Source organism: Protopterus annectens, chromosome 7.part0 (genome assembly GCF_019279795.1).
Source record: "Protopterus annectens isolate FY-2018-M chromosome 7.part0, PAN1.0, whole genome shotgun sequence".
In the NCBI taxonomy this organism is placed as follows: domain Eukaryota; kingdom Metazoa; phylum Chordata; order Ceratodontiformes; family Protopteridae; genus Protopterus; species Protopterus annectens.
Genome location: NC_056739.1, coordinates 1,464,862,868 through 1,464,888,257, shown reverse-complemented (window position 1 = coordinate 1,464,888,257; position 25,390 = coordinate 1,464,862,868). Strand labels below are relative to the sequence as shown.

At 37.9% G+C, this 25,390-nt stretch overlaps 1 protein-coding gene across 1 annotated transcript in view; it reads right to left on the bottom strand.

The window, feature by feature from the left end:
- The window catches only part of ITPR1 (inositol 1,4,5-trisphosphate receptor type 1), a 2,510,606-nt gene that overhangs the window by 1,282,374 nt on the left and 1,202,842 nt on the right, over positions 1-25,390 (bottom strand). The window contains exon 29 of the mRNA XM_044076407.1: positions 10,744-10,995. Coding sequence (XP_043932342.1) covers positions 10,744-10,995 — 252 coding nt within the window. The remainder of the gene's footprint in view (positions 1-10,743; positions 10,996-25,390) is intronic.

The following is a 25,390-nucleotide window of genomic DNA, read 5'->3' as shown; positions in this document are numbered from 1 at the left end:
AATCTTACCCCTCAACAATGACATATTTCAATATATCCTTCCAGAAAATAATTGATAGTCTCGTTCCTTTATGAATAAAAATAAAGAAAACAAAAAAAACATGTTTAACAGCTAATTGCCTTGAACTCATGAAACAACACAACTTGGGAAAAATAGAAAAAGAGGACCCAGCAAAATAGCTAAGCTTTTATAACAGTATGCAACAAAATTACTTAAGAAAAGGTGGTCCACTGCGAATGAATATCCTTATACACAACCAAGTATATAAAAGAAAGAACACTAGTGTGAAGGAATTAAAAGTACAACACTTTAAATACAATAATTAGAAATTAACTCAATGATCATTGTAGAGTATTTGTAGTTTTAATTTTGTTTGTCTGAAGAAGCATCAGTGCTATGTGCTAAAGCACTAACCTGTTAGTTAAAATTGTTTTTATTGCTTCCGTGTCTCATCCTTCAAAGTAGTTTTCTTTTAAAGTTACTAAATTGCTAGATAAACATAAAAACTACTTCTCAAACCTCCAGCTACAATATAAATACAACCTCACAAAATTCAGACACTACCTACCTTTCTCAACCCAGTAAACTAAAGGATCATTCCCCTTCACCCAATACCCCCCAATCACAAATAACAGAAGAATTCAGCAATTACTTCATAAAATCCATATTAGACCTACTCATCTTCCAAACTAACTCAGGACACCCCAACCCAAATTTACACTCATACCTAAATAACTCAACTCTTCCTACTACTGACCAAACCCACAACTACAACAATAAAGTAATACCAACAATACTTTCTCCTTTCAGAACACACCCACGCACACAATTAGAAAGCTCCTGCTCAAATTAAACCCAGCTCCACATCAGCTGACAACCTCTCACCCAAACACCTAACACACACAGCTGATTCAGTTGCGTATCTAATAAGCATCCTAACAGATCACTTTCAGAAGGTACAGTCCCAAAAACATGGAAAAAATATCAACCACCACCAACCCATAAAGGAGGACATGCCACAGACTTATCTAATTTCCATCCATCCAATATGAATTCTATCTCCATTACCCAACATCTTGGAAAGGTGTATTCACCAACAATTACTGAAATATCTACTCAAAAACAAACTCCTCACTCAAGCTGAGCACAGATTTACACCTGACCATAGCACATCCACTGCACTACTATCCTTCAGAAGCAGTTAACCAGGCCAGGGATAAAGGATACCCAGTATCTGCAGCGTTCATGGAAACCTCAACACAGTATCACACACTTTACTGCTAGACACACTGTCTAAACTAGGATGCTCCACCACACTTCAGTAGTTCCAAAGCTATCCACATGATTGGAGACAAGCTGTGAAATGTTCTAACCAACTGCCGACAAAACTTTACAGGAGTCCCCCAAGAGTCCATCTTCAGACCCCTACTTTTCAACACATTCACCAATAATTAATACACCTCTTATTCCCCAGGAACATTAATTTAATATGCATATAGGTTCATAGGTAGGTACTAGGCTATTGGCCTATATAAGTTTAGCCAAAAAGGTACCCTGGCTTTTGCCACCCAAGAAAATTATTTTCCTGTTCCCCTGTCGAGCAGAGCCATGGAGATGATCCCCGGGGAGAATTTCCTATTTCCCATCCAATCATCAATAGTTTTCTTGAAGAGTGCTAATGAAGAGCTTTGTTTGATATAGATAGGTAGTTTGTTCCAGAGTATGGGAAGTCTCTGGGACAGTAATCCATCCCTCCATCATGTTCTGTTTATTGTAGTGACAAGGTTTAGGTCCCTAGAGTGTGTAGCTCAGAGTGATTGGAATTTCTTGAAGTGGAGCATGTCTAACAGCTCTGGGCTTGACATAGCTTTGTATGTTAGGCAGAGATTCCCTCTGAGTAGGCGATATGCGACTGAGTAAAGCTGGAGTTTTTTGAGACTGTCTGCATAGGAGATCTGTTTGAGGCCGGTAATCCTCTTTGAGGTATTTCTGCGGCCTCTCCAGTTGTTGATATCTTGTGAGGTACATGCCAAAAGGGGCACTGTACTCTATTAATGGGTCTGAGAGACTAGTAGAGGGGAACAATGACCTTTTTTCCTGGATGAGAAACCTTTTGTGATGGTGTGCCACATATAGGATTTCCTGACTACTGTGGAGACGTGATCAAAGGAGAGACTGTCCAGCTGTGTCCCAAGATCTCTTATCACACTGTTGGTGTTAAGTAAACCACCGCCTATGTGCTAGCTCATGGGTACAGAGTTTTTACCAAAGGGGATGACAATGCACTTTTTGGCATTGAGCTTGAGGCCATGACTGACACCAGGCATCTCGATTCCGTGAGGCCCTTTTGTAGGATGTCCACATCATTAGGAGTTTCGATTATGGCTCCTAGTTTGCAGTCATCTGTGAACTTCATTAGCCAAAGACCTTCTGTGTTAGCCTGTACTTCAAAAACGTGGATACCAAACAGGAGAGGACCCAGGACTGAACCCTGTGGTACTCCACTCGTCACTGGTCCCAAGTCAGAATTGGAGTCGGCTACTTTCACAGTGTGGGTTCGGTCAGTGAGCCAGTTGGCAACTCACCTTGTGACATAGGGTTTTATACCTAGTTTTGAGTTTATCTATAATTCCAGAGTGGGGGATGGTGTCAAAAGCCTTGGTGAGATCTAGATAGGCTGTGTGAATCACCATACCGTCTACAGCTTTGGTAACCGCTTCAAATAAGTCTATCACATTTAGGAAACACAATCTACCTTTTGCTAACCCAAACTTGGGTGAGGTCCAAAGTTTGGAGATTACCAATGTCTGTATACAAGATCCATGATGATACATTCGATGGCCTTGCAGACCAGGCTCATTAGGGTAATGGGGCAGTAGTTCCCAGGGTCTATGGTGGATCCCCCTTTGTTGAGTGGGATAACTGTTGCTGTGCGCCATTCTGTGGGCACAGAGCCTGAGGTGAGGCTATGATTGAACATGGTGCTTAGGTGGGGTGCCAGTTCATTCTGCAGTTCATGTAGAAGGCAGCCTGGCATGTTGACAGGTCCCATGGATGCTGCTGTTTCTCTTGGCTTTGGAGAGTGTGGTTTTTACCTGTGTAGCCATGACTGCAGGAACCTTGCATTCTTCCGATATACAGATGGGCTCTTTAGGGGGTGAGAGGAGGGGTAAAGTTAGCACTGAACCTATCTGCCAGGATGTTGGCAATATCAGCTGTTTCTGTATATTTAGTGCCATTGTGCTGTAAATCAGAGCAGATCTGAGTGTTGCCATTAAGATTCTTGATACAGCTATAGAATGCTTTGTGGTTGTCTTTAGAATCAGTGGCGAGTTCGTTTTCGTAACTAGCTTTGGAGGATTTTATGAGGGATCTCAGCTTCTTATGGAGGCTGACCAGGGAGTTCCTCCAATCATGGGATTTTACTCTTTTGCAACAGTTTCTTTCTTCTGTTGTAGAGTTTATGGCAGTGGACCACCAGATTGGCTTTTTTTTTTTTTTGTTTGGAAAATAGCATCTTGGTTCTGTTACGGACAGCATGAACCATGCACTTGTGTAAGTGCTTATAAAGTGCATTTGTGCAGGATTCAGCAGTTGTACCTCTATTGTCCGTCTGCATGGGTATCGTGAAGTTTGACACTTCTGTCTTAAGCATGAAGATGGCTTTGGGGAAATGTTTTTATGGTGGTTTCCCTAACGGGGGTGGGATGAAGGGTGATTAGCTTGTGGTCGGAATTGACCTCTGGTGTGGAACACCGGTCGCCTATATTGGTAATGACCAGGTCTAGGATATTGCTGCCCCTGGTGGGGGTGTGGATAAGTTGATCCAAGGCATTGGAATTTATGAATTCCAGAAAACGTTGAGCAAGAGAGTTGGTACAGGAGTAGTTTTCCCAGTTAATGGTGGGGTAGTTGAAATCACCCATTATTAGGGTGTTGGGTTGTACCCTAATATTTTCCAGTGTATCAAGAAATGAGGAGTGGGAATCCTGAGGCATGGTGGGGGATCTGTAGCAAGTTACAATTTGGATTGCGGTCTTCCCCAGAGTTAGTTGCACTTGGATAATCTCAGATGCATTATGCTGAGCAACTAGCCTGGAGTTGTGGATATCCTTAATGAATATTGACACGCCTCCACCTTTAGTGTTTCGGTCCAGGTTAGGTGGCCGAAAGGTGCGATATGAATTATAGCCTGGTAATGCAGGGGTGCTCTCTGGAGCCTTGAACCAGGTCTCTGTCACTACACAGATGTTGTTCTATATTTTGAGTGCCTCGAGTGAATGCATTTTGAGGTTTAGACTTCTAGCACTGAGTAACATTACCCTCAGATTTTGCTTGCTTGTACCCGTTAAGGTGGCAAATTTGTCATTTGTACTTAGCCTAAAAAATGCACTATAGGGGTGGCAGAAGCCTTAGCCAGTATCCGGAATCCCAAGGGCGACAGGTGTATGCCATCTCTGGTAAAGCATCGTGGTCTGCCGATCAGACCAGGCAGACAGATACTGGATCCCCTTAGAATGACACCAGAAGCTTAGCCAGTTAAAGTCAATCATTCTGTCCTTGTACTGTGGTATCACTCTGGGTGATGGCAGTTTGCTACTCAGGGCTGGGGTCATACCTGCCTGTGCTACAAGATCGGAGAGCTCCTCCATGTCTCTTTTCATGCAGTCCAGGGAGGTACATCTTAGGTCATTCACACCAACATGGACAATGACAGAGCCATACTTGTACATGTTGTGGAGTGACCTGAGTGCATGCATTGTGGGGTGGATCCTGGCACCAGACAGGCAGTTGACAGTAACTTTCTCCTTGTTTAGCCTGATGAGTGGAACATCAGTGTGCTTGACTATAGAGTCACCTATGACTAGAGTGTTGGGTATGTTGTTAGGCCTTATGGGCTGTGGATGAGTGGTGCACACAGCCTTAATCTGTACCTCCTGTACTTTCCAAGAACTGCAAATCAAAACCCAGCAATCATTCACAGCAACTAAAGCATGGCTTACAAAGTCCTCTTTCTAAAGCCCCATAAAACAAATGATAGTCTTTCAGCCCAAAAACACCATCCTCAAACTAGTCCAATACTCTCGCAGCTGACAAAACCATCATAGAAATTGTACAAGATACTAAACTCCTAAGTGTTACTGATAAACAACTTCAACCTTCACATCCAACAAAATATCAAGACGACACACAAAATTAGGACTTTTCTACATTAATATAATTTATTTACCACTTCCAAGATGACCACCCTGGCCAAAACCTTCCTGCTCCCATCACTATTTCATGGATACTGTATACTAACCAATATACAAAATTCCACTAACACCAAATAGGAACAATGCTGCAAAGTTGCAACAAACTCCAACTACCGTACACATCAATGCATACAACTAAAAGAATTAAACTGGCTAGAATTATCAAACCATCTTACTTGTATACATCTAACCACAATCCACAAATTAATCTATAGGCCCACGGCCTGCCCTGCCCTAGTTAACCTAGTCCAATATTATGAACCAAACAGAACACTCTGATCAAAGGATAAAAACCTTGACATGTACAAATATTCCAGAAACCAAGGAAAATCATTTTACTCTTACTCTAATCACCAAGTTATGTAATACTCTCCCACCCAATCTTAGACTAACTCCTAGCCCACCTCACTTCAAAGCCTCCCTAAAAAAACACAAACAAATCATGGCCATGTACATGCCTTGCTCTAGGCTAATCTACTTATCCATCCTTAAATCTCCTCTTACTTCATTAACCTCTCCCTCCTAAACTAATCACTAACTATCGCATCAAACTTTATGAAACCAAGCACCACTATTCCAGCAACACACGTCTACCAGTGGACTAATATTTGGACTGTTCCCACTCCAGTCTGATCATGACACTGAAACATACCCTAAGGAATTATCTACCCAAGAAGCTTCTCAGTTTGTGCACAAATGTTAGCTGTAAATATTACACTATTACTACACAAGCAACGTTAAGTGACTGCTCATAATGCAAACATTACTGTTCCTATATAAGTAATCTACTGTAATGGTATATTGCGATGTGTAACGGTCAAAAATGTGGAACTTGTACATTAAATGTGTAACTAAGTTTTTATATGGAGCTTTTCTCCCCGGGCCTCTTCTGAAAATGAGTTGTGCGACCAAGTCGGACTATCCCAGTAAACAAATGTCAAATAAATAAAGTGAGTATAATTTTAAAATACCAGACTGAAACAGCAAGATAGAATATTTTACGAGCAAACAAATGAAAATGACCACGCTACATGATAAAACTATCAAAACTCTAGGGAGGGCCCAAGCTCTAGCTAGCAGCTGCTACATAATACTGCAAATGTTTTGTTCTCCATATGCAGTACTAAAATATTGGAGATACTGGTATGGAGGGAATGAAATTTAGAAAGTGACTTGGTTCCAGTACTACTCCCTCTAGATGAGGCCCCCAAGCAAAGTAGAAAGGGGAATGGGAGAGAAGCATCCTGGTGGTGTGGCAGAAGATGCAAGAAGTCTGCAGATCCAAGACCATCAATGGAACTTTTGTAGACAAACTCAAACACCAGCTTCAAGAGTGAATTTACATGTTTCCCCAAGATTCAAAAACAGGGCTAGGATAGACAGAACTTATATTTCACAGGAACATGTGCATTTAACTGAAAGTTTTAATACACACCCCATAACTATTTCAAATCATGTGCCAATAACAACTAAACAATGACAATTTTGCTTTCCCACCTAACTGCTGACAAGAAAGGAATTTAAGGAATGGGTAGTGGAAATAATTCAGGAGTTATTAGAGAAGACAGAAATTTCTTCTGAAAATATAGATAGGGAGTGGGATAAAATTAAAGTGCAGTTAAAAATAGGGTGGAAATAAAAGACAGATACGGTTAGAAATAATTATTCTGAGGAACTGATAAATGTTAAAAGTATTGCAGAATGCTAAGCAGAAACTAAAGGATTACCCTGATAATATGCATAAGTTTAGAAAGACTGCTGTTAAGCAACTTTTTGATAATGCCAGAGCACAAACTTTCAGCACAACTCCCGCAACAAAAAGAAAGGGATGTCGCCAAGCTTAGGCAGCCTACAACTAAAGATCTTGCAGAGGTACTAGAAATATTTCAGAAATTTTATGAAAGTCTGTATAAAGCAGAGAAATATGGAGATCAAGAAAAGGTATGAACGGAAATATTAATGGAACATTAAATATGTCAAGATTAGAGGTAGATGAGGCTTAATTACTAACAGGATAAGAGGAAATGATAAAAATGGTGATGTATAACCAATCCACAGGAAGGTTCAAGAACAGATCCCTGTGGAGATTTGGAAGCTAGGAGGGAAAAAACTGAGATCTGGAAGCTTTTGTTAAAAGAGAAGCATGAACAGCCTGGAAGAAAGTGGTGGCGGCTGTAATACCTAAAGAGGGTAAAGACCCATCAGATCCAGGTTTGTACAAGGCCCATTTCAAAACTAAACCATGATTATAAAGTGTCAGTCTATAATGAGAAAAAGAATGTCAAATGTGATGCCAAAATTGATAGACATGGATCAATGTGGTTTTGTGGAGGGGGAGGCAAACATTTCACAACATTAACAGAACACTGTTGTTCCAGAGGGAAGCAGAACGTAAAAAAAAATACCACTGTTGGTGGGTCTTGATGTAGATAGAGCATTTGACAGAGTAAGTTGGGAGTTTATGAGTAGAGCAATGGAAGCATTTGCATTCCCTGATAAAATTATAAGGCTTATTAGTGGGTGGGGTCCTCTCTGATAATTTCTGTTTTAGCAGAGGAAACAGGCAGGACCTGTCATCTTTTCCGTTTATTTGTGCTATATTTAGAACCACCGGCAAAGAAAATAAGAGACTCAGAAATTCAAGGATAAAATTGGTATGGTAGTCAAGAAAAGCTGGCTCTATTTGCATTTATTATTTTATACCGGATAAAACCAGAAAAGGACACTTCAGTGTTGTGGAACCTCGAGACTGTTTCAAATATTTTTGGGATACAAAATTAATGAAGCTTAAACAAAGGCGATAGCTGTAAATTATGCACCCACACATAACCAGGTTCAGCAATATCCATATTTATGAGGACACAAGTACTTAGGAGTACAGATTAAAAATTGATTCTGGTGTGGCAGCTTAGGATATGTGGGAAGAGACTAAACAAAACAGAATACAAAAATTGAGTAATTGGAAGCTCTGTTACAAGTATATGGATAGCAAAATACAAACATTTAAAATGTTTTTAGTCCTTTAGTTTTATACACAGGTCAAACATTTTTACCAGCCACTGGCAAAGTTGTGGATGGCAATTAAGAGATGAAGGTTTTTTTTTTTTTTTTTTTTTTTTTTATCTCTGAGGGGAAGATGGCAAGAGTCAAGTAGGATAAGCGGATTCTTACAATTGAACAAGGCGATTTGGGATTACCAGATTTGAAAATGTATTTCAGAGCTACACAGTTATGGCCCTTAAACATTGCACAAACAGAAACCTATGAATCAAAGTGGAAAGGGATGATGAAAAAAGGAAGCTCAAGAAACAAGGACAGACTGGGATTTTGAATGCAGATATTTAAGGAGAACAATAACCATACAGAATATTATATTCATAAAGTAGAAATATTCTAAGATCTAAGCCAATATGGGAACAGAGTAAAAAGATTTTACTGAAAGGGATGACAGCAATTATTGATACAGACAACAGGTAAGAGGGGGCTAGAATTTACTGGAGACAACTGGCAAAAGTACCCAGAGCAAATAATTAGAGGGGGAAAGGTAAAAGAGACGATAGAGGAAAATAATTTATTCGTGCTGCAGGATAGAGAATGCCTCCCCTATCAAGGGCTGATAGAGTACAGGCAAAGAGAAAAGGGGCACTAAACAATAACCAGCATCAGTAGCTTTTTAGTAGAATGTGGAACAGAAGCGGCAGTTAAAGGAATACTTAGTACAGCATATAAAACATTGTACTATAACTATAAGAATCAGAGGTTGATAAAAAGAATTAGGAAGAGACACTGGATGAGCAATTCACAAAGAAACAATGAGGGATATATGTATGTCTCCCAAATATGCTACAAAGTACAGACAATTTATGATCTTTCCTTAGAAGTGTTTACATAGATGTTTTATATCCCAAGTAGACCACCAATAATTTTTCTTCAGGTAGACAGCAAATGTTGGAGGTATAATGGAGAAGAAAGATAATTGGGAACATATTTTCTGGGAGTGTAATGAATTGGCAGACTTAAAAGATTCCCTGCAGACTGCTCTGTCAGAGATGCTGGGTTAGCAAATCAATGTAACTAAGGAAATGGATTTTTTTGAGCTATGATACAGAATTAGAATTGCCTAGACATAGTTAGGCCTTGCCGAGTCTACTTTTGGTGGTTGCCAAAAAAGCAGTCACTAGAAAATGGAAAACAAAGTCTAAACCATCTTTACTAGAAGCAGGGAATAAAGAAACAGATAAAACTGGAACTGGCATCTTTAGAAAAGGGTAGGAGCAAATTATATAGAAAAAAATGGACCTGTGGGAACAATTCATGCACAGGATGAATGAGGTTTAAAAGAATGCAGGATTTGAATGAGCTACAATGATGCAATAATTGGATAGATACGTGATGTATAATGTTTGCAACTAAAAATTATGTCAATATGGTTTTTCATTTATATAAATGCATGAGGTCCATGTCATATGTGAAAATTTACTACAGATGTTTCCTGTTTAAAACAAAAATTTTGTTCAACAAATATGGGAAAACACTGCAGCACAGCTTGATCCATCCACAACCCCTTATTGCCTTTTTTTTTTTTTTTTGCACATGGGGTTGGGGGTGCCACTTCAACAGTGACAATCATTTAGAGCCAAGGTTTAGACCACCTGGTGAGCTAGCCCTGCAGTGGTAAATTCATCTGCAGCTCACACTCGCATGCATACACACACCTATGGCCAATTTACTGTGCCCAAGCCATCTACTGCATGTCTTTGGAATGTGGGAGGAAACGAACACCCAGACGAAAACAGACGTGAACACAGGGAGGACATGAAGACTTCGCACAGAAGACATCCCAGCTGAGAAGCAAACTACAGTACAACTCCATCTGAACTTAACTTTTAACACACTGTTTCAAATCTAGCCTAAGTTTAAGCAATTAACACAGTATCCCCTCTGTTAAAGTCTAAATTCCCATTCCTTTTTGGGAAACTCCTTAGTCTTATGCAACTGTCAGGTGGGTCCTTTTGTATTATATCTGTACCTGGGAGTCATTATGTAGATGCCAAGAGTATGTTACACCCCACTGTAGAAGTCCTGAAGTGAACAGAGTAGTGAATCATTCCCTTATGTACCTCCCGAACAGGCTCTGTAGTGCAGTAATTGCTGGTAGGTACACATACCCCTACATTTCTACATCAGGAGAACACCACTGGGAGCTATCCACATGAGCCACCAGGGACAGCTCTGGTCCACTTAAGGACTTCAACCTGCACTAGCAGGATCATCATTCTTGACCTCACCCCAACTACAAGGAGAGCTGTTGAGGAAGCATTCTACCTACACCACTCATGGCCATTTCTCAAAACTTGCAAGCTTGTTCTCTAACCAGAATATCCTACATATCTGCTTCTAAACCAGCAGGCAGGCCTTGCATCACTTTCCTGACATTTGTCAGGACTGTGACGTGGTACTTAACAGTATACACAATGTTGGATCTTACCTCAGGAATGCAGTCTTCATTCGTCACCACTCTAACAATGTCATCTAGAGGAAGAAGAGAATTGCATTTTATTTCTGTGTACACATTCTTCCCTTCAGTACAGACCGCTAACAGCTCCACAAGATGGATATGATACATAAGTGGGCTGTTCTCATCCATTCGATCTCGTTCTGATCTCATCATCTGCACCAGCGTCTGGAAAGAAGCCCTGTCATTATAGAAAATCAGAACATCTTCTCCAGCATTGACAAGCTAGTAGAAAAAGAAAAAGATTACATTTATATCAGCATGTTTTATGGTATGTAGTTCAAGCATACTTAAGGGTTACATAAACAAGAAGCCTGGAAGTTAAATCAGCTAAGTGCCATATCAAGTTATGATAAAAACAAAGCATTACCAAATGAGTTGGCATATACCTATCTAACCAGAATAAAACAAAGGAAATACTGTTATCTTACAGCCAACTGTGAAAAACTACTACATATTACCGACGCGGAGGATAAACAGGTAAAGTATTCACACCAGTAAAGTCCCAGGATGCAGGAAATAATCACATTAATAGTTAAAATGAAAATTCAGTTAATTGCTTTCCTCTTACTATACCTTTCATAAAGACTGGATAAAAATCTATTACAAACCACACTTCCTCTTAAGAAGTGCGTGTCGCATGGCATGAAATCAGCAAGATGACATGCACACTCCAGACTAGAAAAACAGCTTGGCAGTAGCAGAGCACATGTCCTTGACCAAGTGATGCACAATTTTCTCCTTTCCAGAGCGTAATCCAACAACGAACAGATCGGACCCCTCAACCTGAGCAAACTGCATGCTGACCACTCTGACTCCTACCTGGCTGTTCAAGTACCTGAACTGCTACTCTAGCTCATTCTGTTAGAGTCACAATCAGAGCTGCATCCTTCTATGGCATGGATCATGCCATGGATCAAGCCATTAGAAGTCTATTGCGAAAGTGAGGATTTAATCTGGTTTGAAGATTTATAGGGCAAACAAAATGCTCACTTTCTGCTAATAATGTTTTGATTTACATGACTAAGTCCTACAAAATGTTCTTTTTCAATACTTATTTGAATTTTGGATTTTCTGGGTAGGTAGTTACAAGGTTAAGAAAACAGAGATGAGCAATTTCAGTTAATTACAATCCTTTGCTAGTCCCGTTGGGGGGGGGGGCACCATAAAAAATTTGGTAACGTGGTTTGAGTTCCACATTAAAAGATGATTAGATTTAAGAAACAGATTTAATTTAGAAGACAGAAAAAGGTAGGATTAAAGTTAAACCAGAAAGATCAAGCACTACATGTGTGTGTTGTACTTTCCTTGCTGCTTTGTTTTTTTTTTTCTTTTCCATCAAATGTTGCATCTTTCGGCTTTTCCTGGTTAGGGGTCACCACAGTGGAACTCCGGTCTGCTAATGATTGGTAGTTGATTTTTACGTGCCGAGTTACCAGCCCTGGCAAACAACCCTCAACGAAGGTACGCCCATTCACACAGGTCTCCACGCAGAAGACGGTCTAGCTGAGAAACGAACTAGACAGCCTCTTACTGTGAGGTGACAACGCTACCGCAGCACCACCACCACGTATACATCTTTAAATTTTTTGATGGTAGGTAGCAATTAACAGGAGCATTAAAGATTTTACTTAGGAAGGTTGTAACGTTCAGTTTTTTTTTTTTTGGGGGGGGGGGGATAACCTTTTTCGAAGGATGACTATAGCTTAAATGCACTCTACCTATACATGTATGATGCAATGTGATTTAAAATGCTGTAGTCAATAGAGTCTTGATTCTAAATGGTAGAATGACTACTGCTAATACTAGAGTTACTTGATGGGGTAAAGCTGTACTAGGAGGAAACCTCATTAAGGTATGAAGTTAAGGGAACACAGGTGTTCTTTTGGTTAAGGTTGGGAAATACAGTCAACTGCAACAGAAGTATGTTACAAAATTGTGTTGTGTCCACAAGAATATGGAGCGTTTGTTGTAACAAAAACAAACTGGATTTCCTGAGTTCTAATACTACACCACACAATTTGACATTACTGAAAGTTAAGCAACACTCTCCTTATGAATTCTCATCATGTCTTGGCAACAGTTCTGGCCTATATTTTATCTATTTTATCAATGATTTGGACACACAAATTTCACTGTATCAGGTCATTTCCAAACTAACAAAAAATTTCATATTTTCATTCAACATGCAGAGTTGTGCATCTTATATCTAATAACAATTCTGCATATTTTTAAAAAATCAGGAAAGGCTTCCTTCTACAAGAAGTCTGAAAAGTAATTGCAAGAGCATTTTACTGATCTCCATTAGTACTTCAGTACAATGTAACAGTTCATCATACCCATTACTTTTAAAAGACATTCTCTGATGCTAAATTTCAACTGATACATGTACTTAAATCCTTTATTCAAACTCTGTAACCTGTATCGTGCCTATCCACACCATTTCCAAACTCCAGTTTGTCATTAACGCTGTTTCCATCTGTTTTTATTGAATTCCCACATACATGTATATTTACCACTATGATAAAAGTGTCAACTATTCAAAAATGCATTTGTTAAACTATGCTTATGTACCCATTTAAATCTAGGCCATTGTGACACCTATTTCTAATAAAATTAAGTTTACCAAGAAAACGGGGAACCAATATTCCCAATAATAAAAGTAAATCTGCCTAGTGCCTAAATATAAATAAAATGGAACCAAATTTGTTTTACTCCATGCTGTCCATTTGTATAGTTATTACACATCTCTAAAGGCTATTGCACAAATTCCAATAAGCAGTTGTAGCAAAATAAAGCAAATACATACAGTACCACAAGCTTAAGGACAGCCTTTAAAGAATCTTACAATCACTTAAAGTGGTCTGTATAATTGTACAACTAAAATACCAATAAGACTTTACATGTAAAGTCATCTTACAGTCCAGGGTATTCTACCTACTTGGTTGAGTAATGCTCAACATACTAAGTAGCTATGCAAAGCAAGACAATAACTTATCAGGCCTCTTCACCAAATATCTGTATTCTTTATTAATAAAAGCATATTTTTATATCCAATGCCCCATTCATCCTCATGCAAAAAAATTTAAACTAATAATCTTTTAGTGCATCTTAAGGACAGACTTCTACTTGATGGTTATTGCCAATTATCTTAAAATATTTCTTAGTCTCAAGATACCCCAAAGCCAATGCTTTCACACAGAATGCTCCAGTCTATCCAAGCATTTTATTAGGATAGTATGCACACCAATCATCTTTTCTCCTTAAAAATAATCTTTTCCTAACAATCATCCTTATTTCTCTCACTGTACCAGCTTTCTTCAACCCAACAGTTTATTTACCTTTTTGCTTGGATTGCCGTAGGCTCATTATCTTAGGTCTTTCTCATCTTCCCAACTATTTCTTTGGGTTATCACTTTATCATACAAACCATTACTATAGCTGGAAATGAATATTTGTTTTAGTTTTCTTTGTGCACACATGCATAACATCCACAAATATTGAGATGTTTCAGTATCACCTCAAAGTAATCAGGTTATACAGACATGCCTTCCCCTCAGACAAAACTTTCTCCTTAGCTGTGTTAACTTGAACAGTGTTTGTTCTTTCAAAAGTCAAACCATCTGTAGTGTTAGCTTTCCAAGCTTCTGCCACTGCCAGAACAGCCTGTGCAATACCCAGGGAGTCCTCTTCCAAAGCCACATTTCTCTATCAGTTTGCCTTTCACATGCTCAGAGATCACATTCTCTGCTCTTCCCACATTCGCACAAAGCCTCAGATTCTGCTTTCTTCTTTATCTTCCATTTCCGTTTGATGCTCCCAACTGTTTCACTTCATTTCCTGCCTTATCTCATCATTCACATTTGCTGTCTGGCAGATTCAATGGATTACAAATGATAATGAAAGCCCTCCACTTCACCAGGCACAGCAGCTTGCACTCAATTTCTATACACAAACCTGCTAAGATTTACTAAGTTAGTACAGCCACCAACCTGCTGGCATCCTCAACATTCGGTCTCAAGCTGTACCATGGTGTAGTGTGATAAAGCCCTGACTACAACCTGGGCAACAAGAGTTTGATTAGCAGTCAGAGTGGCAGTGGTGAAACAAGGGAAGAATGGGTGTGCCTTCTGAGGGGAAGGGCAGAAGCATGGATGCTTCTCGCTTTAGATCGCTGGTAGAAGGTGGGGACGTATTAAAAAGGATGTGGTTTTAAGTGCAGTAGGCCGATGACTGGCTGAGTTGCCACAATGGCAGGATGAAAACACTGCACACCCCTACTGCAAGATCTCCCAATGGATTTCACGTGTGCATGGTAGGGTTAAGGGTAAGTCAGGGCTTAAGGAATCCTTCCCAGCAGCAATGTGATGCAGCATCAGAATGCCTTAAATGATCTTTACCAGGCCACAAAGCATGGGTCAAAATAACTTGCAGGGGGGGGGGTTGTACATAATAAGCAACGTCCCCAGCGACAACCAATAATCAGATGAGAGGGTGTAGTGCATAAAATAAGTCTCAAAATGTCTCTCAGCCCTTTACCAATGGAAAGCTGCACATTCAAGTGAATCCATTCAAACTGACAAGTTTATCCATAACATCTCAAATCTAACATAAAATTCAGTATAGTCACTGCTAACCACAAAATCCCTCTAAACAAGGCATCCAGAAGAGGTCATGTCAAAAGTACTACATATATCTGCCTCACATTTTTTTTTTTTTTAAACAGACTCCATCATCATCTTATGTACTGATTTTATCAGTTAACTATTTAACTGAGTACTAGTAACCACACTCTCTGCATTCATCTAAACCTCGATAATGTTTAGGTCTCTGTCTTAACAGTTTGCCACTTTTTTCATCACTTTTCATAACTCAAACTGCTTGCTTATCAACCTTTCAAGTTGTTCTTTTCCACTTAGTACCAATTATTAGTGATGGGCTTATTGCCCTTGTTAAAATCTCACTCTTCTGGGCTCAAAGTAATTCCTAATTCTTTCTTACTGATGCTACTCATCTTCAAGAAAAGTATTAAATGCAATTAAGGACACTTCCTTGGCAGTATATAGAAAATTAGCAAACTACTTTTTCAGGTTTCTCACGTAATCTCCTTGTACTTGGGAATACATTTCTAAATTCAAGGTTTATTTTATGATTAATGGCCATATGGTGTTAACTTTATGTTCGACACACGCTCTCTTTCTTGGTTTACTGGAGTCAAGGCTTTGAACGCTCACCTAGCTTCCTTAATGTGAAGTTATTCCCGGTAGTTACAGTTGCGCAATTTTTCCCCAACTAAGAATTATACTTCTTATTTACAAACCTAAATATACTCCAGACAAACTGCAACATGTATGGTTACTCAAAGTATTTCTTCAGTTCTGACAATGCAGTCTGAACAGTGAATACAGACATCCTACACAAGATATTTAAGGTCATACAGACAACTAAATATAGCTCCAAGATGGTCAATTTCAGCTTGTTTACCCTCCTGTTTGTGTCACTGTTCCCCTACTGCAACCCTGCTGTCACTAAAAACAAGTCTCAGGTCCACAAAACTATTTCACACCTGAACCATCTGACCAATATTAAGTTCTTTTATTTAATCCGCTCTGTATTTCTTATTCTATTATTCAAACACCCCATGCAGCAATAAAGCCCTTACGTGCTTTTTACACTACATGTTAGCTGCCAGCCTGGTGCTTAAGGGTCAACCCCCTCCTCCCCTGATCCATCACTGCCAGGCTTGGGAATACAAAATGAGTATGGAAACTTCTTGTGAAAAGTGATCAATCCAGGTTGATAAATGTAAGGCTGGTTAGTACAGCATAAACACTAAAATACTTGAATGTGACAATTTATGAAGAATCCTCAACTGCAATGGCTGGTGCTCTCCTCCAAGCCCCATTTTCACATACTGTTCTTTATTATTCTCTTCACAATGGTCAATCCCTTAGGTGCAGCACCCAGATGGCCTGCCTTTAGTGTGAAATTATGTTGAACCAGACTGTATGCCTAGCACAAAAGTTTAAAAACGAGCTGTTACAGTTGCATCCTGCAGCAGTCCCAGGTTCAATTCACACTGCCATCATTTGTCTACTGTGTGCACTAAGCAAGTTAATTCAGATGATGCTCTTGGGTCACACCCTTGAAAAGGAACTGTATATATATATATATATAGATATATACATCTCAGATTTCCCATGGTGCTCCAAATTTCCTCCTACGTCCCACAGATATATTGCTAAATAGCATTCCTCTACATTCTCCTCAGATGCGAGCAGTGTGTTACTGTACATTTGGATCTACAGGAGGAGAGGGCTTCCAACCAGTATTTCTTTGCCTTTCACACAATGTATGCTGGAATAGGCTCCGCCCCCATAACCACAAGCTAAATCTATTATCAGAGAATGAATGTTCTCCTTAAGCTACTCAAACAGATCAGTTAAGTGGGAATTCAGTAAAGTGCTGTCCACTAATTCATTCTATTACAGTGCCCAATAACAGACTGCAAACTATTCCAAACTTCAGGGACTCAAAATGGAATAATTTCCCAGCACAGAAAGCTGTGCTTATCTTTTTTCAATCTCCTTTCAAAACACAACAAAGTTAAGACAAAGCAAGCTATTAACCATGAAAATTCTGAACACCGCTGGGTGAAATTTACAAGATACGATACAATTTAATGGTACAATGGCCATCAGTTCACTAAAAATAAGTTAAAAAATATGGGGGTGAATACTTCAGCTGCCTCCCTAACAGTCTTAAAAATGTAATGCATTTACTATAACAGGGCACAATGCACCTACAGGTAGGCAGTGCACTTTTTCTTGGAGGCTAAAAGTAAATGATTGTTTGAAAGCATGTAAACTTTTTTCACATTTGGGAAGGTAGGAGTGAAAAAAGAACAAATTGTTATTCCAAGTGGAAACGGGTTCTAAAATATTTTGGAACGGTAGTTTTAGGAAAGGTAATGTCTGTGGATGCAGCTACTGATTTTAGAGCAACTGCTCCTATCTGGACTAACCTGATTTTTGAAAATATATATGGTTAAAAAGAGAAGATTCTGAAAATTATTTTTTTAGTATTTTCTTTAGAGCAAAATGTCTTCAAATGCGGCTGGTTCAAATGGAGACCAGACAAAGCAACTATACAACAAATCGGCCTGCTAAACACTGTCTGCATGTAAACTAAAAATTGGAATCCTACATTAAAAATAAGTATAATGGATGGGAGTTACAGCTATTATAATTACTACTCTGCCCATATCATGGGATGTACATGGCCCTACAGGTTAGAGGAGAAAAGCAAAAAGTATTGCATTAAGTAGTGCAGGATGCAAATAGCAATGATCCAGGAGATGCACTTTGTTAAATTTACATGATGATTATTATCAAAGTATTTCAGCAGTATATGAGGGACAAATGAAAAGGGAAGCAATACTGATTGCAATAGGGGCTCCAATAGCGATAAAGGAGAAAAGATAATGGTACATCTGTGACAGTAAGGGGCAATTGGCAGTGGTGTAGGATTACACTGGCACTCTATATTCCACCTAAAATGGCTAATATGAAGCTTTAGAGAATTATTGTAAGAAAACCTTTCAGCAGGGACAATTCAAACGTAATGTGTACAAATGGATAGGAAACCGCATATTCTCCAATTTATCACCCATGTCTCACATGAAAGAGGGGCAACAAGTAAATGTCCTAACACTTGCTTATTCTATCTACCTCTGGGATTATTCATATGGGAAAATATAACAGCTAAACTACCATGCGAATGTTAGGTTAGGATTCTTAAGATCTCACATCAACAGCTCTTTAAATACCTATTAATCTATTATGGGCATGGATTGAAACCTGCCTTGCAATTGTGAGGCTATATTAAGGGGGCCTAGAAGAAAAGAGGACATAAAAATTAGGACAGATTTCTGAAGTATGGAATGGAAAATGTCAATTCAGTAGTGGGAACTCCAAATTTGCATACAATTCCTCAATGCACAATATCTGGGCTAGCCTGGACAAATTAGTTCACTGGAGTATGCATCTAATTGAAAGCTGATCATGCATCAGTAACTATCAAGGGTAATGAAGTAAATATGAGAGAGTGGTGTTTTCCTAGCTGTTAAAAGGAATTTAAGAAACTGATAGTGGAAATGATTTGCAAATTATTAGGGGAAAACAGATGTTTCATAGAAGGGACACCTAATGACTAGGAGAAAATAAATGTGGATTTTAAAACTATAGTAGAAATGAGATGGGCTAAATAAGAGGATTTGAGGGGCTTTGGAATAAGTGGAATCTCACAGACAGATGATTTGAGGGGCTTTGGAATAAGTGGAATCTCACAGACCAAGAGGAGCAGCAGCTGCAGATGGGGGAACTTATGGAATATTACAACGATATTCAATATGCAGGAGATTAAGCAACTATTTTTGGTTACCTCAGAGCACAAACATTTTTAGCACAATGACTTGAGCAATATAGAGTAGAAAAGATTGTAAAATTTAGGGACCCTAATAACAAGGGATCCTTATAAAAGTATTGGATATTTTAGAAATTTTATGGAAATTTGCATAAAGTAGAACAATGTGCAATGCAAGAATACTTAATGAAGACAAATATGCCAATGTAAGATGAAGCATGACAGCCAAGATAGGAAGAGCTGAAATAAAAATGGCAATGTATAAATCAATAGTGAAATCTACAAAATCTTTAGTGTTAAGCAGGATGGAATGAAAGATTTGGAAAGTTTTGTTTAATATTATTTTGAAGGGGGTGCCATCTTGGAAGAAAGTTGTGGTAACTATTCTACCTAAAGAAGCTAAGTACCCTTCAGCTACAGTTTCATATGGATCCATTTTGGTTTTAAATTATGATTACAAACTGTCCATCTGTACCAGTGAAGATAATGCAAAAGTTGTTCCTAAAATTGACAGGTACAAATCGGGGTGGTTTTCTGGAGAGGAGACAATTGATAATATTCACAAAACGATCCCGAGGGAAGCAAGGTGTAGGAAAATGCCACTCATGTAGGATGATCATGATGTAGAGAAAGTATTCAGTAGTCAACTTGGATTTTATGAGCAGGACAATGGTAGAATTCATATCCAACAATACATTAATAGGATTAATTAGGGTGGTGCATCCAGCCTCTCCCAACAACTTTAGTTTTTTAAGCCTTTTTAGTTATGGACTTCGACTCTTGAGTGGCTTAATATGCCAGGTAATATCCATCCAAAATGGATACTGTATTCAATAATAGGTCTGATCGATGCATAATATAGATGCTAAAACTTGCTTGGCTCTAGATGAAATGCATTTTGCAATCTATGCCAAATTTAAAAAGACTTCATAACCACTGTTACAACATAATGGTCAAATTTAAGGGAATTCACCCAAGAAAAAAAAAATGCCCACCTAGATACGACCACTTCCATTATTTACCCATTTTAGTGTTTTCATTCTTAATTTGAACTAATTTCTTCAGAGCAAACAGGAAAAATACAAGAACTTTAAATACATTGCAAATCTTACATGTGATCTTCACCCCATCCAATAAAAATTTCCAATTCTAACAAAATGCAAGCAAAAAACATGCAAAAGCATACAAAGTGCTAGATACTAACATTACAAACTTCTTTACAAATGCATTTATGAATGTACATAAATATATACAAAAATAAACCACCATAAAACATACTAATAAAATTAAAGGATGAATATAGCAATAGCAACAATAAGATTTAAATATTGTAATACTTAAGTTTTAAAACAGTCCCAATCAACATACTATCATTATGTCCTGGTGGGCTAGTAGCACAAGTCATTAGTTACCACTTTAATTGTTGTTCTAAAAAAAAATAAGTGATCTTGAAAATATCTAGTGCTTAAAAAGGTCTTTTTTTTTTTTTAATATATGAAGATATTCATATACTCTCAACATACACACCCCCACGATCCACAGTCATAACACATTTTTCTTTGAAAATCATCCATATTTCCAATAATTAATCTTGGACCAAACATATTTTTTTTTACATTGGCTACTGAAAGTTATATGTCCAACATTTTTAAAACTCTTGCCCTTTTTATAAGCTATACTGGATTTTCCAACCATTTTTTAAAAATAATTTGCATGAAAACAATTTCCGATTTTAACTGCCCAGAGTTAATATTACAGGTCATAACCATATCCTTTTCATAACTTACATCTGTCCTATTGTAAGTCACAGCAATAAGATTCCCATCCCTTAATACGGACACATTTCCCTAGTCTTTTGGACTGAACTACTAGCACACTCACATTCTATTTGGGTAGCCTCTCTCAAAAGGACATCAACAAATTCAGCACTTATGAGGAAAATTATCTCATTGGAAATCACCCAGGCTAAACATACTAGCTTGTCCTTTTACCAAGGCTTTTTGATAAAATGGATGACAACTCTCAGTGTAATAATGACTTTGAATAGGTGGGTTTCCTAAAAATGTTCGATACATATTTATAACTGACAAAATCTGTCTCAAAACAGCCAAAAGCAAATCTCATTATACGAACTGTAAGCAGATGTTAAAACATCTGTGGTACTATTAATAACAAATTTTTAAATTATCTTTCTAAAATATACATATTTTAAGAAAACTGATGTAATATCTCCAAGAATCAAATCAAGCTGAAAATATATTTTCTTTACCATTGGGCCATAACTGCATTAGCAAAATCTATTTTTTTCATTTTCCTGCATCCACTAGAGGTTGAAATGTCCTTGTGGATCTTGCAAATTCCAAAAATCAATAGTATAATGCGTTTGTCATTCATAAGAATTTTTACATGAACAGAAAAAACATATTAAGTTTTTCTATTTACATGTGTTATACATAATGCACCTTTTCTTTGTAAATGAGCATTATATAAATTACTGAATTCCTGCTTTCCCTCAAACCTCACTACTCCTCATTATACAGCTGTTCCTGCAAATTCCTTTTATTTCTATGTAATTTGCTCCTTCCCTTTTGAAAATACCCCACTTCCAGTTCTCTCTTTTATAATATTCAATACTTCAAATAAAGTTTTAGACTTTAATATCCATTTTCTAGTAATTACATGTTTTGGCAGCAAAAAAACTTAAGGTCTTAGCATGTTCTAGGCAATTCAGATCTGTTTTTCAGCTCAAAAAAAAAAAATCATGTCCTTTGTTACAATCTGTAGGGAATTTTTAAAATTTGGTAACTCATTACGCTCCCAAAACACGTGCCCAGATTCCTCTTTTTGCCCAATCACACCCACGCTATTTGATATCTGCCTAGGGAAACCTCTGAAGTCTGCCTGAACTATAAAATTGCCAAGGTAAACACTTCCACGCAAATGTTCCAAACCTTCTAGAATTTGTTGCATACATGGGAAACTTGTATTTGTCATCTTATTATTCTTATAAATTGCTTTTCCCAATCTTTTCTAACCTCATCTGATTCTTAAAGTTATCCTGCAATATTTTATATGCCATACTAATTATGCCTTTTTAACAATAGTTTCTGTCCTAGATTTGACTAAACTCCACCAGAGTAGGTAATTCACTTAAGATTGCTCTACACCTTTCTCTATACCCAGATATCAATCCCTGGCAGTGAAGGCAGACTCTAGACTGCAGTCCAAATATCTTCGTGGCCTCATTCCAGTCCATCACCTTTTCTTCTCTAGTTTTTGTTCCCAATACCTTGGCTCTTTTACCAGGCTTCTCCAAAAAACGCCAGCCCCCTCTTGCCCATTTTCTGGACCCCTACTTGCAGTCATCCCTATTGGCAAAATCTCCTTTCGCCATTCACATTTGCTTAGTTCTTCGAATACTTTACTATTTTATGAATATAAACTACATGGTTAATCTCCTTGAGGATTTGCATTCAAAATCCCATACTCTTTTTGAACTTCCCCTACCCCCATTTCACCATACCTTTCCATTTTCTATAACCTTCTACTTGTGCATTATGAGAGACTTAACTGTAGAGCTCTAAAATATCCTTTAAAATCAAGTAATCCTAAACCATCTTTTTCTGTTGGAAGGACCAACTTATCCAAATTACCGCTTGCCCTTTTCCCCTCCCAGATAAAATTCCTTCAACTCTGTTACTGTTCACAACTACTCCTGTCATTGATAAAAATCCCTCAACCATATATAAAATTAAAGGGACAAACATTTTCACTGCTTGCCTCTTACTATCCATAAAAAGGAGCTGACATTTTCTCAATTTTTGTATTTTTTTGTTTAGTCTCTTCCACTTGTCCTTAGCAGCCACAACAAGTGTCTATTTAATCCATACTTCTAAATGCATTTTATGAATATGGGAATTGCTGAACCAATTCATGTGTGGATACATGATTTACTGGTACAGCCTTTTATCTTCATTAATTTTATCTCAAAAAGTGACAAAACTGTCTCAAACTGTTCTATAACACAGATGTCCTTTTCTGGATTTATAAAGTAAAAAATAAATGCAAATAAAACCAACTTTTCTTGATCATACCAATTATATCCTGCATTTCTGAGTTCCTTCTTTTCTCTGCAAATGGCTCCAAATAAAAAGCAAAATGGGGAAAAAGGATACCTCTGTTTAGTTCCTCTTCATAAACAACTTACCACAAACAACTTACCTCATTTTAATTCTTGCCTCCGATCCTTAATACAATAAGGTTAAATAGGAGGATGGATCAGAGGAATGCTACTTCTTTTATTAGCCTATTTAAATCTAAGCTTACTCTATCTAATGCTTTCTCTGCATCAAGATCCACCAACAGCAGTATTTTCTTACATTGTTTCCCTCAAGATCATTGTGCTTGTAATGCTGACAAATGTTTGTCTCCACAAAACCACACTGACTCGTATACATTTTGGAAAAACCTTTGCCATTCTTCTAGTTAGTATAGATAAATACTTTATAACCATGGTTTAAGATTGAAGCAAGTCTGTTTGAAGCTGGTCAGATGGGTCTTTACAGTCCTTGGGTAATGCATCCACCACAGCTTTCTTCCAAGATGCTGCTGCTTCTCTTCCTTTTAAAGTAGTGTTAAACAAAATCTTCTAGATATTTATCACTTCCCCTCCTAACTTCCACAGGAATACAATTTAACCTGGAAACTTTTAAGACTGCTCATCATAACAGTTTTTATCTCATCCCCTCCTACCTCTCCTGTCTTAACTGTTAGTTGTACCTAATTTTTCCCCAACGTTGGCATAATTAAGTCTTCCACAAGTATTCCCAAAAGCCATATTTCACAAATGTGATAGATGTTTATAGTCTCCAATTTATTCACTAATTTCAGTGCTGCTAGTCTTCTTCCTGTTCCATTTCCCAACACCAGACTCTGACTTAAATCCAAGGAACCTTTGATTCTTCTAATCAATTCCTGTGCTTTTTGTCTGTCTTGGGCATTTCCCTTGGAACTCTGGAAAAGGTTCCACTGGCAGTGTATGAAATTTACTGTCAGAAGAATGAGAAAGAATACCCTTCTGTTTGATGGCTCACTTTGTTGGATAAACTATTTCCACCTTAGCCTGTTCTGCATCAAAACACATCTTTAATCCTCCAGAAAAAATACACCGAAGACTGACTGATACAACAGCTTGAACCTCACACCTTCCTCTTGACATTTCCTGATTACTGGGAACAATTGCTTCTCTTCTGCCTGCTCTATAGTGAAAAACAGCTTTCCACAAACGCCCCGTCTCCAATTTTTAATAAGTTTTCCTTCCACAATTTTGTTAGTTTCAATTATTGTTGCCAGTTTTGGGGCATACACTCAATTTGTCTCCAATTAAGAAATCCTGCTGTGTAACACCAGTACAGTTGCTCATTTGCACTTTCATAAAACTGTCAGCTCAAGTTTTTCCAGTACAGCAGAAAGTCAGTTTATTTCTGGAACAACACTTTCTGAAAAGACTCATACTCGGCCAGCTTTTTCTTCATTTCAACCTCTGATTTTTGAAGTTTGTCCATTTGAACAGCTAAAGCTTCCTCCATTTTTCCAGACTTTTGTTTGAGAAGATATTTTCCTTTAATGTTTAATTTATTTTAATCAGCCGAGTACATTTATTTTTTTCTCTCTAAATTACTAGAAACTCAAACCAAAGCAGAAGTTTGAAATGATTTTTTGCTGAAGAGCTGCAGAATCCCTCCCAGATAGTGTTTTCTCTTCATCTTTTCTGGTTGACTTTCTTTCAGATTCTCACAATCTCTGATTACATCTAGTCAGTGTACTTACTAACCAGTAATGGAATTTTACACAAAAAACAGTTACAGGGGCACTTTTCCTCAGTTTCCATTTTCACACTGCGAGACCTGAAATTAAGCTGTTGATCAGTGTGCAGCCATCTTGGAAGTCCCCTTCACATATACAAAATGTATACCAACTGTAAATCTCACCTTGCATTTAGAATATATATTTCATCTACCATAGCATAAGCAATGTTGATTTGGTTCTTAAACGCTTATTATGTAACAATTTAAATGCCCATCCATTTTATCAGCTTTATTCATTACAACTTACCCACCCCTTTACCAGGCTTCATGAGCCTCATCTATTTGCTCATACTTGAAATTACACCTTTTCTCACTGATTTAAATTAAAC